Below are 17,672 nucleotides of genomic sequence, written 5' to 3'. Positions count from 1 at the left end.
TCTTATCACAATACATACATTGTTGTCAAGCACATTTGTACATTTGTTGCTATCATCATTTTCAAAACATTTTCTTTCTACTTGAGTCCTTTGTATCAGTTTCTCATTTTCCTCCTCCCTCCCTTATGAGCCCTCGATAATTTATAAATTACTATTATTTTTTCATGTCTTACAGTGACCGATGACTCTTGTTACCCACTTTTCTGTTGTCTGTTTCCCTGGGAGGGGGTTATATGTAGATCATTGTAATCTGTTCCTCCTTTCTCCCCTCCCCTTCCCCTTCCTTTCCTGGTATCGCTCCTCTCATTATTGGTCCTGAGGGGTTGATCTGTCCTGTCTTTATAATGACCTTTTGTTTTCTTCATGGATGATATCCTGGTGTCCGCCCACAGCTCCTCAGTCTCTGCCAGTTGTAGTCAGTGCAGCAAATCTGTTCTTGAGATGTTTTCAAAGTTCAGTTGCAATAGGGTGAAGGTGGTATCTTAGCTCTCATGAACTTTTTCATTTCCTTCAAATTTTAAAATGAACTTACATAGGAACAATTGATAGTAGGTTCCAGTCATGCCCTTTCCTGGTGTTAGATGCTGAAACTGATCTTCTCCATCATCTCTTCACACGAATGTAGTCAATTTGATTTCTTTGTATTCCATTTGGAAAAGTCCATGTGTATAGTCATCTTTTGTGTTGGTAAGGTATATGGTATAAACAAGTCATTGATCTTACAAAATTGTATCATGTGATCTCCAGCTTTGTTTGCCACCAGGTCTATATTTTCCACCTATTGTTCCTTCCTCTTTTATTCCAACTCTTGTATACCAATTTCCAATAATTATCAATGCATCTTGATTGCATGTTTGATCAATTTCCTACTGAAGTCATTGATAGAATTCTTCAGTTTCTTCATCACTAGCTTTTGTGGTTGCTCTATTGATTTCAATAATAGTTGTATTGATTGTATATCCTTGACGCCAGGTAGATATAATCTTATCACAGGTAGCATTGTACTTCACGATTGATTGTGGAATGTCCTTTTTACAAAAATGCAATGTCATTTCTCATGATTGTGTTATTCTCAGCATATTCAATCACATGATTTTCTGCTTCAAAATGACCAATATCAGTCCATTTCGGTTCACTGATACTTAGGTTATCAATCTCTATGCATTCCATTTCATTTTTGACCACTTCCAATTTTCCTAGATTCATACTTTGCACATTCCATGTTCTGATCATTAGCAGCTATTTCTCCTTGCGTCATTCACTATGAGCATTTAAAGATCTCAAAGGCTCCACTCCCTCCTCACTCATTCCACCATGATCTATTCCACTCAGAAAAAGAAGCTCCTCCTGAGGCACATTTTGAGTGCCCTCTGACTTCAGGGGCCCATCCTCTGGCACTATCACCAACAGTGTTATGCTTCCCTCAATTAGCTTTCAGTAGATGACAATGTTCCCAAGTTATGCATAATGTTTTCAGTGGCAACTTTCTAGGAAGTGGGTAGCTGATTCCTTCCTCATTGTCTATTCTTATTCTGGATGTTCTGATGAAAAGTGTTCACTTTGGAGGACCCCATTGGTATATGAAATACCAATGGCATAGCTTCCAGGATATTATGGGTACATATTATTCCCCCAGGCTCAGAAAATTATTCCCTCAAGATATTTGTTATCTCTATGAAGTTTTCATAACTTGCCCCTTGAATGTTTAACTACATCCATACATATATTTGGAGCAAAATTAATTATTCATAAACAAACATGCTGTTTCAAACCTGCATGCATTCCTGAGTATACTCCTACTCTCCTTCCCACGTCTGTCTGTTCAGTGTGTATGTCTATGCAAGAATCTACTCATAAATGACTTCCATTGAACTGTGTATATAAGAGTATGCGGCTCTGTTGCCTTTAACTCTTGTAAACCTCTCACTGTCTTCACCTGCTTCACGAATTTCCCCCCTAATCTTCTTATATGGTATTTATCCTCATCACTCAATTTAACAGTTATCTGCCATCTACCTACAGCTTGTAGGTCAGTTTCTTCTATGGTGGTGGCTTGTGTGTTGCTATGATGCTGGAAGCTATCTCATCATTACTTTGAATTTTTTTTTACTTTCAATATCTTATACTGTTCACTTTGATCTTATTTCATAACATCTATGTATAGGAGCATTGGATATTGATAAAGGTTTGGGGGTGGAATAGATAAAAATAATGAATCTAAATTTTGATTTCCCTTGCAATCCAATTCTTCATTTACTTGAATTCAGAATAGACCCAAACAAATACATCATTTATAGTGTCACATATATTTTAGATACAAAAGAAAAAGACTTAAGACAAGGAAATCATAACGTCTTATCCTGGATACAGGGCACAGTGAGTCAAGAAGGTATCAGTGACACAGTATTTTGCACTGTCTTTTGTTTCATAAGTTTTGCCTCATGTCCATGTATCTTAGTTTAGTTAATGATCTGTTAGAGGCACGCCAAGCCCACCACCCCCTTTTTGTCCCTGCAAATTAAGGGTAATTTGGGTGAGAGAGGAAAGAAAAAAATATATAGTACTATGATTTCAGGTAAGTTCCAAGGTAGATAAATTTTAGAAAGGGGCATGTGTACTAAATAGAATCATCATTAAGGCAGAAATATACTGATAACGTCTGAAAGTATTCCCAATGTGCAGCCTCTGCATTTTAAAGAGAGACATCATCAGCCTTCCTTCGCTGACCAAAAGGCTCTCTGAGTCTTCATGTTCGTGGTATTTATTGGCCATTCCTGCAGGGTTGTCTCAATGTTATCATTGCAGTAATTGGAGTGCCTGGTTCTGGGACGTCTATGCCACACTTGAGGATTTGTGCTGCCAAATGGAACTGACCAAAGCAGAAAGACTCACCAGGGAGGCTGATATCAACTATTTAGAGTTGATTTAGTACATTATGCCTCCTCTGGTTAGATGATATAAGCCTCCCTAATGAGTCTTTGTAATCTGACCAGTCCCTCCCTCTTAACAGCACAAATCCTCAGGTTTGTCATCAGGTCAATACTGACCCATAGTGACCCTGCCTGTAGGTTTCAAGTCTGTAATTTTGTACAGAAATAGAAAGCCCAGTCTTTCTCCTGCAGAGCTCCTGGTGAGTTTTACTGCCCACCATGGGACTACAGCCCACTACACCACTACAGCTCTCAGAATAAGGGATTCTAATTATTCCAAGGAATATCTGTCAGAAGCTAAGGAAAAAGTGCACTTTACTTTGGGTAAAGCAAAATTCTTTCCCCCAAACTTTGAAAAGTCTTTCAGTACTTTACTATAAATACCAGAGATTCAGAGGCTATAAAGTTAATACATAAAATTATTAGTAAAATAGTCCTTACATAATCCTTGCATTATATCATTTAGGCTTAACTTTGGCTTGATGCTATCTGTGTAATCAAGGATCCATTAGTTAACATCACTTGGCTTCTTCAGGCTTCTCATATAATATGGAATAAGAAACACTGTTTTATTCTATTTAAGCTTAGCCAAGGCTGATATTCAAGTAATATATCGTGGGGGTGTTCACAGATGAAGAGGAGTGCAGAGACATACTAGGATATGGGAAAGAGCAAGACACTGATCCAGAGATTAGCTTTAGTCAAACAGTCATTAGTTAAACTTTGAGAAGGATAGTGAGGTAGTTAGTTTATTGTGCCAACCTGGCCAATAAACACATGTGGGATTAATTGAAGGGCGGAGAGATAAATGGCTTGAGAAGCCTCGCATTTCTTGTCTCTTGCTCTTTGATCATCAGCCCAGTGTGTGGCTGACTTGCTTGTTCTTTGCCTCAATTTGCAAGACACTGTGGACACCTAACCCGTGGGACACCTGTGGGAAACCTAACCTGTGGACTGTGTTAAGATAATTTAAGAATCCTTCCAAGACCTGCTTTGCCATTGGAATTTACATCTCTTGAGCTGGGGACTATCGGACCCTGTCATCTGACTGACTGTTGATGACCTGCCTTGCTGTTTGCTGCCTGTGCCTGGAAAGCCTGAATGGCTATACGGAGGACCACCCGGTGGCACTCAAGGACTGCCAGTGTCTCACAACTGTCTCACGGGAGTGAGTTGCACTGAGACATTTGTACTGCTTTATAATTTAATTAATTGTTTATTTCTTATATATCTATCTGTATAAATATATACAAAAATTTATTAGCTTTCTGTTTTTGTTTCTCTAGAGAGCCCTATCTAACACAGAGAGTTTAAAAGGGTGCAATCCTCTAGGTAGATGCCTTTCAGTCTTCAATGATCATCACACACTATCACTGGGGAAGGGTGCATTTGCCAATAAAGGGTATCTAGGTGACACACTAGCAGTTCTTACTTCTAATTTCTTTCATAATATTATTGTTAGGATGGCATAGAATAATTCAATACTGTAAAGGTTTAAAGAATGTTTAGTATGCAGAAAGATACAAACATATGTATGCACATGTACATTAACATGTATGTATATATAGTTATACATATACATATATAACATTTAGGAAGGAGCTTCCAAAACTCTTGGGAAGAAATTCCACAATCTTTTAATTAAAATTTTCCACAAGCATTTTGAATTCCCCTCAAAAACCACTGCTGTCAATCCTAATCCAACTCAGAGCTAACGTATAAGACTAGAGCTGCCCCAAAGGGTTTACTTTATGGAAGCAGACCACTAAATTTTTCACCTGTGAAACCACTGGTTGGTTTGAATCATTGACCTCTTGGCTAGAAATGGAACACTTATAATTACTGTGATACCAGAGTTCCTATATCTATATCTTTCTAACGAGGTCAAGAATAGAAAATATCAAACAGAAGCAATCAATAAAGTAAATTGATGACAAATATTATACAACAGTATTTAATAAAAACTCTTACCGTGCATGTTTCATCCTTATTAAATGCATATGTATGTTCGATTGAGCATCTTTCATGAAGAGGTTCTTGAGGAGTGATTTTCAGTGGACTTGTCCAACCTGAAAACAAAAATGTAAGTATATGCTTTGAATTAAGAGGAAAATAAACATATTTCTTCTTTCACCGAAATATTTCCTACTAGCAGGGTGTGTGGTATCAATATATTTTCTAATGGGTTACAAGTACACTTTCTGGGATATATGCACTGAGAACATAATTTACACATTGGGGTAACATTAATTTTAACTGTGCAAAATTATTTATTATTTAAAGAAACTTGTTGCATACTATGAATCTGTGTATAGGAAGGTGGTGATACCAAGTGAACCTGGTTAATATTCTAACAGTAAATTAGAAGTTCTTAGAGTTAGAAGTTAGAACAGTAAATTAGAAGTTCCTGTTGTGTATCTTTGAGCTATTCCAACTCATAGTGACCTATACACCAGAGTAGGGCTGCCATTTAGGGTTTGCTATACTGTAATCATTATGCGAGAAGATTTTAAGTTTTTTTTTTTTTTTTTTACCTACAGCAGAAAACAACTGGTGGATTCACACGCCTAACTTTAGGTTAGCAGCCTCATGCTCCACAATTGTGCTACCAAGGCTCCTAGCAAAATAATGACTACCCAGGAGAAAAATAATGATAAAGACGACGCTTCCTAGTTTAGAGGTGATTATAATGAGATGAAAAAGAAAGACACATAAGAATATAATTTATATGTTTATAGCTTCAGCGTAAGGTGGCAACTGCAGTAATAGTTAAGCTTAGTGATAGGGATACCAACGAGATTTTAGGAGATGCTGAAAGTGAGTCCTTGAGGCATTTACTGGTGAAGATTGAGAACTGCAAACTTCAGTATGGATTATAGCTCAATGTAATGAACACCCAAATCCTCATAACTGGGCCAAATGATAACATTATGGACATGGAGAAAAGATGGAAGTTCTCAAGAATTTCTCCTTGCTTGGATTCACAATTAATGCTCATGGCAGAAGCAATTATGAGATAAAACAATGCAATGTACTCCTTTGGGGGTTGAATGACCCTTCACAAAGGTCACCTATGATCACATTTTTGATGGTGTTAGGAACCCAGACACCGCTCCTCTATCTGTCTCCAGATACGCCCTCATACTGGGTCACCACAATATGAGGAACTATTTTAAAGGGCAAGGCATTAGGAAGGTTGAGAACACTGCTTTAGAGTACTGAAAAGCGAAGAGGTCACTTTGAGTACTAAGGTGGGCTTGACCTAAGCTATGGTATTTTCAATTACTTTATATGCATGCAAAAGTTGGAAATTGAATACGGAAGACCAAAGAAGAATTAATGCATCTGAATTATGGAGCTGCTGGAGAATATTGATAGCATCAGGAGTGACAAAGGAACAAACAAATATGTCTTAGAGGAAGTACAACCACAATGCTCCTTAAAGACAAAGAGGGCAAGACTTCATCTCACATACTTTGGGCAAGTTTTCAGGAGAAACAAATCCCTGGAGAATGAAATGACATCATTCTTGGTAGAGAGGTGGTCAAAAAGAGGAAGGTCTTTGACAAGACGGATTGATACAATGGCTGAATTGATGGGCTCACACATACCAAGAATTGTAAAATTGGCATTGGATCAGGCAATGTTTCTGTTGTACAAAGAAATACTATGCATAGAACTGACTTGATGGAAGATGAACACCTGACCTAATCTTAGAAATTGAGTTACTCAAGGCTGTCGTGTTGCTTCTAACTCATAGCAATCCTACAAGACAGTGTAACATTGCCGTCGTTTCAGGAGTAGAAAGCATCATTTTGGTTTGATCAATATTTGACTGAGGATTGAAGTATAAAGAAAATTGGTTAGGCATGTGGTAGGAGCTCACTGTGGATGGCCAGTGGATTCATAAGAAGAAATCAAAGAGATTCAAAGTGTTGGGAAGTATGCATGCATGATTATTGCAGAAGGACCGATAGCCTCGAGAAGAGATTAGTCCCTGGTTGTAAAAAAATAAGTCTACGAGCACCTGCTGCAAATGGCATGGGGCCATATCTGACCTCCTTTGGCTTCCTTATTGCCACATGCTCCATCCTTTACCTGCTCTCACTCCAACTGCTCTTCCTGGGTACTCTACTTCTATCCTGGGTTCCATAATTCATTGCAACGGCCACAGAGAACTCAGGGACCATACTCACAATTATGGGGTTTATTAGAAACTTCATAGGTCATATTATGTCAGGATCAGTAAACAGTAAGGATATAGATATTGGTCCACAGCAACACCTCTCCTTAGCCAGCAGCCAAGTCTCTGTCCAGTCCTCACCCTTTCAGCCAATGGTCCCTGGGCTTCTGCTTTCCTGAATTAGGAAGCCTACCTGTCTTTCTGCCTCAAAATCCCATATTCTCTGTGCCATGACTCTTGCTCTGTCCTATAGTCTCCCTGCCACAGTATCTGGATCTGGTGCTTCTAGTTTTGGACTCAGACACTTCAGATACCTATCTGGGAGGTGCTCTTCTGATGGCCCTGGGTTTTCTGTTCCAGATGGCTGCTATACATAGAGCAATGCATTGATGGAAGTGTGGTGTTTTTTTTGTCTATTAGCCCACCATACCCCCAAGAAAAACAAAAGATGGTGTCTTAAATCACACTCCTAAGTAAAATAGAATCTAAAGATACTCCCAAGGAAACAAAGGGTGTGAACTGGTTCACATTTTCTATTAAGGTCAGGGTCTAACCCATCTCAATCATGCTCACTCCCTCCTAATTAAGAGTGTATCCAGAGGCACAGAGTCCAGAAATATAATCCACCACATAAGGAATTATTGCTAGAAGGGCCATAGTACTTGCCTACATCTCAGCACCTCAGATGCAAAGAACTTGTTTCTACCAACAACCCGAATGAGTATGGGAGTGGATTATTTCCCCCACAGAGTTCACACAAGAGCCTAGTCCAGAGGTCACCAGATTTTACATTGTGGGACCTTGTAAAACGCAGTAAAAGCCACCCCAACTTTTAACTTATTATCATTTGAACTGGCTTTTGTTTTAAGCCTCTAAGTTTGTGGTAATTTATGACATCTATTACAGAAATCTAATAAAGAGGCAAAGCTAAGAGGCCAACGTGCAGTTACACAGGTTGCTGAAACCACTGTTTTGCGATCAGCAGGATAATCATTTTGTTGAAGACAGAGCTTCTTAACCTGTGGTTCCATATGGGGAATGTCCATCTTGGATTGTGTAACTGAATTTTGGGGTGGCGCCATTTTTGACAAAAGTAGAAAGGTTTTGAACACACAAAGACCAAAAAGCAAATAAAAATTAAATGTGTATGCAATCAGAGATGTTTCTGCCAGTTTTGCCCATGTGGCATCATGTAATTTCATTGCAAGCTTGATTCTGAATACACCATATGTGCTCATAGGAACTGCAACATCTACCTCCCTTCACTTGGGATCTCTGTTCCAAACTCTAAGCTTTACATTTAACTTAGTAATTTTGATTTCCACCTGTATTTCCCATCACCAGTTGATATCAAGTCAATTATGAAATATACAAAGAACTTCTCAAACTTTTCCCACACACTGTCCTTTATTTTTGCCTGGGAAATTTGCATGCGACTCTAGGAATATAGGTATATAAAATATGTATACAATTCAAACACAGCTTTTAATACAGTTAGTGATTTTGAAAGTGCTATGCAGCACACCTTCTAACCCAGCTGATCATTTTTTGGTATTAAGTGCATGTTGTATGTTCAGAACCAAGACTTCAGTGAAATCCTGGGATTCCAGAAACAACTTCTATTCATGACACATTTGATTTTTAATTATTCTTTGGTCCTTGCACATTTCAGAAACCTTTTAAGAGGGGGTCCCTCCCCCACAAAATAGAAAAAAGCTCTGCTGGGAAGAGCTTTCCTAGTACACATTTCCCCCCGCCCGCCCCGCTAGGTGAGCATTAGGGAACTCACTGAGTTAGCGCACCCAGTGGTGTCGCCTGGGAAGGTTCTCTCTAGTCTCAGTGAATTTTTTGGGAGAAAACAGCTTTACTTGAAACATAATTTTCTTGTGATGGCCAATTTAAGAGAACAGTGTGCAACTGTGAAATTTTGTTTCCTGCAAAAAGTATTCTGATGTGAACACAGCTTACAAGGACAGCACTATGGAAAAAACTCAAGTGTAACAGTGGTTTTCCCATTTCAAAAATGGTAAAATGTCAATTGATGATTGTGTTAGTCCGAGTAGACTACAGAAAAAAATCCACAGAAACTCATATGTGTATAAGAGAGCATTTTATATATAGGGTAATTTTACATTACACATCTCAACCCAGTCCAGTCCAATCCCTTAAGTCCAATATTAGCCCTCATGTCCTATACCAATCTATAAAGTCCTCTTCAGACTCACGAAACACATGCAATGATGCCGAATGCAGGATAATCACAGGCCAGTGAGTAAAAAATCTTTACATTCAGTGGCATTGTAAGCATCTCAGCAATGGCAGGGGTCTCTATGGGGCTTCTCCAGCTTCAGACTTCTGGTTGCATCACGGTAGATCCATGTGGCTTCTCCAGCTCAGGGTACTACTAGTTTAGTTCCATGTGTCTTGTCAGCTGCAATGTTTTCCAGGGAGTGAGCAGAGACAGAAAGATGCCTCCCGCCTCCAAGGAGGCAAAACAGGAATTCCCAGAATCCTTAGGGCAAGGGAATGCCTACACGGAGGCCTCATTGGCTAAATCCTGATTGACAGCCTGGACTCCACCCCTATACTCTTAATCCTCAAATTGACAAATTATATAACTAAAACACTGACAAACATCATTATGGATATCTCTCAACTTCCAGAATGGTCCAAAATATCTACAAAAGTCATGCACCTGCCCTAAAAGATGGACAACAGAACACTGAAGAGATGGGGAAGTTATTTGAACTATCTTGGAGCTTGGTTCAGTGAATTTTAACAGAAGATTTAGGAATAAGAAAGGTCACTGTGAAATTTGTGCTTTGGGTCTTGACACACCAGGAAAAAGAGCATCAACTAGAAACATGCGTGCTTTGGAAGAATAGCTCTAAGGTGAAGGGACATGGTGTTAACTCTTATGACGCCGAAAGCAAACATACCAGTGGAAGACACCATCATCACCTTGCCAAGAAAAGCTCAAGTGAAAGCAAAGATACAGACGATGCTCATTTGTTTTTTGATGTGAGAACAGTGCATTTGGAGTTCATTCTACCAGGTCAAACTGTTGATCAAGCTTTCTCTTTAGAGGTTCTGAAAAGATTGCATAATACTGTGAGACAAAAAAGGCCTGATTTATGGAAGACGGGGGACTGGTTTTGCCACCACAACACTGTACCTGCTCATGCAGCCATCTCAGTGCTCCAGTTTTGGGCAAAAAACAGCCTGCCTCTCTTGCTCCATGCACCTTACTCACCTGACTTTGCTTCATGCAACTTCTTTTTTGTTTCTGCGAATGAAGAGGGACATGAAAGGACAGCAACTGAAGAAGTGAAGAAAACACGAGGGAAGTGCTTTCAGCCATTCAAACAGAGGAGTTTGAAACATTTTTTCCAAGAACAGAATCTCAGATTTGACAAATGTATGAGCATACGGAGAGTACTTTGAAGGTCATAAGGTTTTGTTTTTTTTTGTAAAAATATTTTAAGTACATAGCTGGAAAAAGATTCCATTTTGTTTTTGGGATACCCCCTCCTTTGCCTCAGGTGTCCAGGAGAGTAAAGTGGGGGGATGTTGTGGTGGATCAAGGCAGGCTAAGTGAAAAAGCAGGTAGGATGATGGTGGAGAAGGGATCTCCATCAGCCCTTGGGTGGCTGAAATTGGGGGTGTCCAGCTCTCAGACACCAAGAAAGCATGGAGATTAAAGAGGGAGATCTCACTTCTATGATGGTCACTGGTATAGGCATCAAAGCAATCCTGTAAGAAAACGCCACTTATTTGGTTACTGATATGATTAGAATGCTGATGACAATTTATAAATAACTTTAAAAGATCAGAACCTCCAGAGAGGACTATGTTATTAATTAAACTATTGTTTGGTTGTATGATGACTTCAGTGGATATTTTGGTTTCTTATTCATTATTATTTTATCCATATCAAAATAAGAAATTTATTCCAGATACTGAATAAATCAGTTGATTCTCTCTGGAAACAAATACAAATATGCTATGACCCAAAAGATGACTCTTTTTTTTAGAGTTAGGGTTAATGGGTTGTTTGAGGGTGAAGGCAAGTGTGGTTTGTGTGGAGAGTCTGAAAATGCTGAGGATAACCAGGTCTGATTGCATGTCTGAAGCTGCACGTCTGCAGAAGCCAGAATTAAAAACTTCAGTGACTGTTGGAGAGGAGTTCTGCATTTGAGAAGATCCATAATGGGGGGTGGGGAGGGGTGGAGGAGCAAAAGGTTTAAGAGAGAAACAAGGGAATGAAGCTGATGTTCTGCCTGACAAAAGTGTACTTTCCCTCCTCTGTGATCTGTGGTTTTAACAAATGTCCAGTCTGGTGGCATTGGGCAGGATTGGGCAGGCTCTCTCATGGGTCACCTTGTGTTGTACTGTCATATCGGTCCCCCACGGGGCAGCTGTTGCTCCGCAGGTTTGTGCTAGGAATGGCTCTGCCATTTCAAACCAAACTGGAGACTTCCTGAAGAACTGTCACTTTGGAATGGGTATCTGATGTGGTCACTAATGCATAAGCATGCTAATGTTTCATATATTTTATTATCTCAAGGAAATACTTTCAAGGGTTCCTCAAACCTTGATAGCAACAGAAAGCACTAGAGAAGTGTTTCTCACAGTGGGTAGTACCACCTGATGGAGGGCCCTGGAATGGTCCCTGGGGACTGCAAAAGCATATGCATACATTTTATCCTAAATTATGGACTATAGTTAATTGCCAGGAAGACATTCTTGGCAATAATTAATTTAAGAAGCATCATCAGAGTAATCTCCATAAGTTGGTGATTAGAGATGTTATAGCCCAAATGCACTGCTCCATTTTCCTCCAACTCCTCTCTTAAGTATATTTCCTCATGCTTCTAGGTTCTGTAATTCACTGCAACATCCAACAAAAACATAGCAAACTCTGAGGTGTTGGGAATTCGAAAGCTGAAAGTCAAGCAGAGGCGAGCTAAATGCAGGGTCCACAGCCAGATGCTGACAATGTCCAAAAGTCATAGCAGGTCTTCTTGCTTCTAGCAAAACTCAGTCAAGAAACTGAGGTATGGCTCTCTAGGTGATGTTATGTGATGTGTGTTAGAACGGGACTGACAGTTCCAGGGGGACATGGGATAGGGGGAGGTGGGGGGGGTAAGGAAGTGGTGTTAACAAACCCAGGGACAAGGGAACAACAAGTGATCCAAATTGGTGGTGAGGTGGGTGTGGCAGGCCTGGTAGGGAATGATCAAGGGTAATGTAGCTGAAACCCAGATGGGGATGGAACATGATAGTAGGACAGGAGGAAAGTCAAGGGAAATAGAGGAAAGAGCTAGGAGCCAAAGGGCATTTATAGAGGTCTAGACAAAGACATGTACATATGCATATATATATATATATATATATATATATATATATATATATATATACTCCCTCAATGCATGAATACTGTCTTCTATTATATTGGCATTCTATGATGTTCACCCTCCTGACACAATCGCTGAAGACAAAGCAGGTGAACAAGCAAATGTGAAGAAAGCTGATAGTGCCCAGCTATCAAAAGACATAGCATCTAGAGTCTTAAAGGCTTGAAGATAAACAAGCGGCCATCTAGCTCAGAAGCAACAAAGCTCACATGGAAGAATACACCAGCCTGTGTGATCACGTGGTTCCAAAGGGATCAGGTATCAGGCATCAAAGAGCAAAAAATCATAACATTGGGTGCACACCTCCATGATACGATCACTGAGGACAAACGGGTACATAAGCAAATGTGACGAAGAAAGCTGATGGTACCCGGACATCAAAAGGTATAGTGTCTGGGTCTTAAAGGCTTGAAGGCAAACAAGTGGCCATCTAGCTCAGAAGCAACAAAGCCCACATGAAAGAAGCACACCAGCCTGTGTGATCACAAGGCGTGGAAGGGATCAGGTATAAGGCATCATCAGAAAAACAAAAAATCTTACCATACTGAATGAAGGGGTAAGTGCGGAGTGGAGACCCAAAGCCCATTTGTCGGCCACTGGAGATCCCCTTGCAGAGGGGTCTAGGGGAGGAAATGAGTCAGTCAGGGTGCGATGTAGCACCAATGAAGAATACAGCTTTCCTCCAGTTCCTAAATACTTCCTCCCCCTCAACTATCACGACCTGAATTCTACCTTGCAAGTCTGGATAGAGTAGAGGATGTACACTGGTGCAGCTAGGAGCTGGAAGCACAAGGAATCCAGGGCGGATGATACCTTCAGGACCAGGGGTGTGAGTGGTGATACTCGGAGGGTAGAGGGAGAGGGGGTTGGAAAGAGGGAACCGATTACAAGGATCTACATGTGACAGAAAAGTGTGTGAAGGGAGATGGAGGGCAGGGCAAGATATGACAAAATAGTAATTTATAAATTATCAAGGGCTCATGTGGGAGCAGGGAGGTAGGGGAAAAAAAGAGGACCTGATGCAAAGGGCAAATTCTTTGAAAATGATGAGGGCAAAGCATGTACAGATGTGCTTTATACAATTGATGCATGTACGGATTGCGTTGAGAGTTGCATGAGTCCCTAATACAATGTTAAAAAAAGAACTGTACGGGAGTATCAGTACATATAGCTCACCAAGGAAAACAAAGAATGGTGTTTTAAGTCATGCCCTGTACTAGAGTTTTAAAGAAGCCAACAAAGAAACAGTGTTTGGCTTTGGACACAAATGTAGAATCTAAAAATGTCCTGTAGGAAAAGGGCTTGACTTGATGATTTATACTCCCTACTAAAGTCAGGTCTTAATCTTACTCAAATTCTGTGCATTAGTAGAGAATGCCTTCCAAAATGATATTACAGCCATAGGCATAGAAAGGTCATAATTATATCGTATGAGGAATTATGGCTAAAAAAGGTCATATTAACTGACCTCAACATAGTGCTGAGTTGTTTGTTTTTTTTTTTCTCAAAAGGGAGCAGTAGGTCAACCAAGTGTGGAACTTGTGGTCTAGAGTCGATGAAAATTTGAAATTCTGTTCTGCACTTTGAATTTTTAGATCAGGATTATTTCATAGAATCTTTGATCAAAATGTTCAGTAATGGTAGCTAAGTACCAGTTCTTCTGATCTTGAGGCAACGGAGGAAGTTCTTGAAGGTTATTCATCATATATTTGACAGAGACATGGAGTTCCAGGTTGACTGTTATCTTCTCAGTTTTAAAATATTTTATTTCATTGTCTCTAATTTCTACGGTTTCTGTCTGTCAGCTGTCAAGTCGGGTGCTGATTCCCTAGAGATAACAAACGGACATGCTCCAGGGGTTTCCGCATGGATCTTTGGATAACCATATGCCTACAATACCCACGGTCACTTTCATTAATTTTATAACAGCAACTGCTGGATCACCCATACATTAACATTTATTATGTTTTTCTCTTCATATTCTTTTATTTATGCCTCTCCTAGTAAATTGTTATTTTCACTCATGTCATCACATCGATTCATAATGACCCCATAGGGCAGTGTAGAACTGACTCTGTATATTTCTGAAATTGTAACTCTTTGTGGGAGTAGCAGGCCCCATCTCTATCTCATAGAGCAGCTAGTGGGCTCCAACTTCAGAATTTGCAGTTAGTAGCCCACTATATCACCAGGGCTCGAACAGGTATTGTGTATTAAAGGCGTAAAGTCTCTTAGTTATGATGATGGAGAAGAATGTTGAAAGTACCATTGACTGCCAAAAGAACAAACAAATCTGTATTGGATGAAGTACAGCCAGAATGTTCTTTAGAAGCAAAGATAGTGGGACTTTGTCTCACAGACTCTGGACATGTTATCAGGAGACCAGTTCTTGGAGGACATCATAAATAGTAGGGGAGCAGGAAAAAGAGGTAGATCCGTGCTAGGATGGACACACAGGCTGGAATGATGGGCTGAAATATAGCCATAATTGTGGAGATGGTGCAGGATTTGGCAGTGCTTCATTCTGCTGTACACAAGGTTGCTATGATTTGGAACCCCCGGACGATACCTCACAACAAGAATATCTTTGTAACCCTACCCCTGAGGGATGGACAAAAATCTCGCTCTGGCCCACTCCTTGCTGTATAAGCTAATGCATATCTTAATTTCTAGTCTGTTCCTTACAATAAGCAAACACTCGCAGAGATATCTATGGAGCCTCAGTTTACTTCTAAAATGTTCTCCCTTCTCAGAGATTTTATTTCCTGTATGCTTTTAAATGCTTTTGAAAAGTAGGCAATCAAATAATATTTTCTTAAAAATTAATCAAGTTTTTTCTAAGCATAAATTTTTGGAAGGCAAAATCTATTTCATTCTACCATCTTCTTTCAAACTTCATCTTTGGAATTTTTTTACAGATTTGTTTTATTATAAATCTTTTGAAGGGTTTATTATTACTATTTTTTTTTGCTTTTACCTAATCTGTGAACAACTTTGTCTTTATAGGCAAGGTTAATGATTTATATTTAATTTATTAAGTAATATACTTGAAATCATTTGTTTTACATTCATCATATTTTGTTTATGTTTTTACCTATTCTAGGTTTCTTTTAGATTTTGTAAATCCTTTGATTTTTATTCTTAGCAGTTAAACAAACGTGTCACAAGAAACTGCAATCCATGGCACTGCTCCATTCCATGGAATTGTCTTTTCCCACACATAGAAACCTTTAATTTAAAAACTTCACCCTTATTCTGGATCTTCACTTTGACATTCTAAGCATTATGTTCAGATTCAAAGTTCTTTATATTTCAGTTTCATGCAACCTCTGTATATTTATTTACTAGTTTAGTGAAATACGAGGTGTTATGCTTAAGGCTGTATGTCAACTTGGCTGAGTGAGAATTCTCAGTAGTTTGACAGTTATTGTATCATCACCCACCTGTGATCAGATCTGATAATTATGCCATCATTTTCATGATGAGAGCTGCTATGAACAGCCAATCTGTTAAATGGAGCTACCTCAGGTGCTTGTCCTGTTTCCAATATATGATCTGAGAACGCTTGCTTGGGCTTTGTTTGGTCTAGAATCTGCTTCTGGCTTGCATCTGAGCTCTAGTTCTTTGGACTGCCATATTGCCTAATGATCCCAGGAGTTGTCAGCATCCTTTCCTGCTATCTGAACTGCTGACCTTGGATGCATTCACCTGCACAAAAGCAGTTTGTCTTCTGGAAAGCTGACCTTGTATTCTTTGGTTTCTACTGCTGTATGAGTCAGGAGAAGACTGACATGTGTAACTCAAACTTACAATTTGCCAGTATCTACCACTGTGTGAGCCAGTCCTGAGACCCTTTAGCAAACCCCTCTTCCCTTGTGGGGTTCTGAGACTATACCGCGTTGTGTGAGTAGAAAGTCTCATTTTTCTCCCCTGAAGCAGCTGGTGGTTCAAACTGCCGACCTTGCAATTAGCAACCCCAGCAAGTAACTACTACTTTACCAGGCCCCAGTTACACACACACACACACACACACACACACACACACACACACACACTACCTTGTCTTTCCTCAACCATACTTATGAAAGATTATTCAGTCTTACCCACATTGGCATGAATATTGCTGAATCCTAAGCATGGGAACCAGTGAGAGTTAAATCCAATAATATACATATATTTGTAACTGGGATAGAGTCTACCCTACTGTAGTTCTCAATCTACCATATTGCCCCAACTTAAAATTACATTCTAACTTTATTTCATGACTGACATAAGAGTCTCATATATTTGTAGGCTGGCATAAGAAAGTATTATTTCCAGAATAAGTTTTGGTTAAAATAGTATTAGATATAACTCTCAGTAGCTCCCATGCTCTGGACTCAGCTATAATCATGCCAATGTGGGTAAACGATAGTTCTGTCTTTAAGGAGTGTAGTTCAGGAATAAATTATGGAAAATATATCTCAAAATAGATATTACAGTCTTGATGTAAAATGCAGTACATATTGCAATCTGTAAATATTTTTCAATGATTGCAGTCTTTCTGGTCACAGAATCATGGAAGTTTAGAATAGGAAAGAACATTAGTATATGATCTAATTCATCATCTTTTTACAGATTAAGAAAGTCATGTCCAAATGTGTTCAGTGACCTTTCCAGTATCATTTTGCTATCAGGTTAAAAAGACCCTTTAGTCTAAGGTCTTTTATTTCAGCTCATTGATTAAAGGAACAGGCAGCATCACATGCTTTGACGTAATTGGACAATTTCCGGGATAAAAGGCCTCATGAAAATGAGATAAACATAAATGCTTCTCTGACCTGAGTGTTCTGATACTGCAACGCCAACATAGATGTATCACAATAGAAATGGATATTTTAAAATCTTTCCATTTTAAATTTATTTTTATAATTTTAGTCACCAAATCATAAGCGCAACTATAATGTCTCTAGTAAGTTGTTTTGTACCATTGATGACACGTGTAATTTTCTCCATGGCTACTCTTAGGAGGCCTTTTCCCAATTCCATACATTAGATCCTTTTAGTAGTCAATAATGGCAAAGATCTGATTATCAAAACTATTTTTACCTTAGATTAGAACTGTTTGGGTAACTAGTCTTTCAGTCCTGGCACTATTGTGCT

At 39.2% G+C, this 17,672-nt stretch overlaps 1 protein-coding gene across 1 annotated transcript in view; it reads right to left on the bottom strand.

Annotated features, from left to right (window-relative positions):
- The window catches only part of SPMIP7 (sperm microtubule inner protein 7), a 99,956-nt gene that overhangs the window by 81,029 nt on the left and 1,255 nt on the right, over positions 1-17,672 (bottom strand). Inside the window, exon 2 of the mRNA XM_075557315.1 lies at positions 4,902-4,999. Coding sequence (XP_075413430.1) covers positions 4,902-4,999 — 98 coding nt within the window. The remainder of the gene's footprint in view (positions 1-4,901; positions 5,000-17,672) is intronic.

The sequence above is a fragment of the Tenrec ecaudatus genome, chromosome 9 (assembly GCF_050624435.1).
Source record: "Tenrec ecaudatus isolate mTenEca1 chromosome 9, mTenEca1.hap1, whole genome shotgun sequence".
Lineage (NCBI taxonomy): Eukaryota > Metazoa > Chordata > Mammalia > Afrosoricida > Tenrecidae > Tenrec > Tenrec ecaudatus.
The sequence above is the reverse complement of the archived record's forward strand: the minus strand, read 5'-3'. Positions and strand labels throughout refer to the sequence as shown.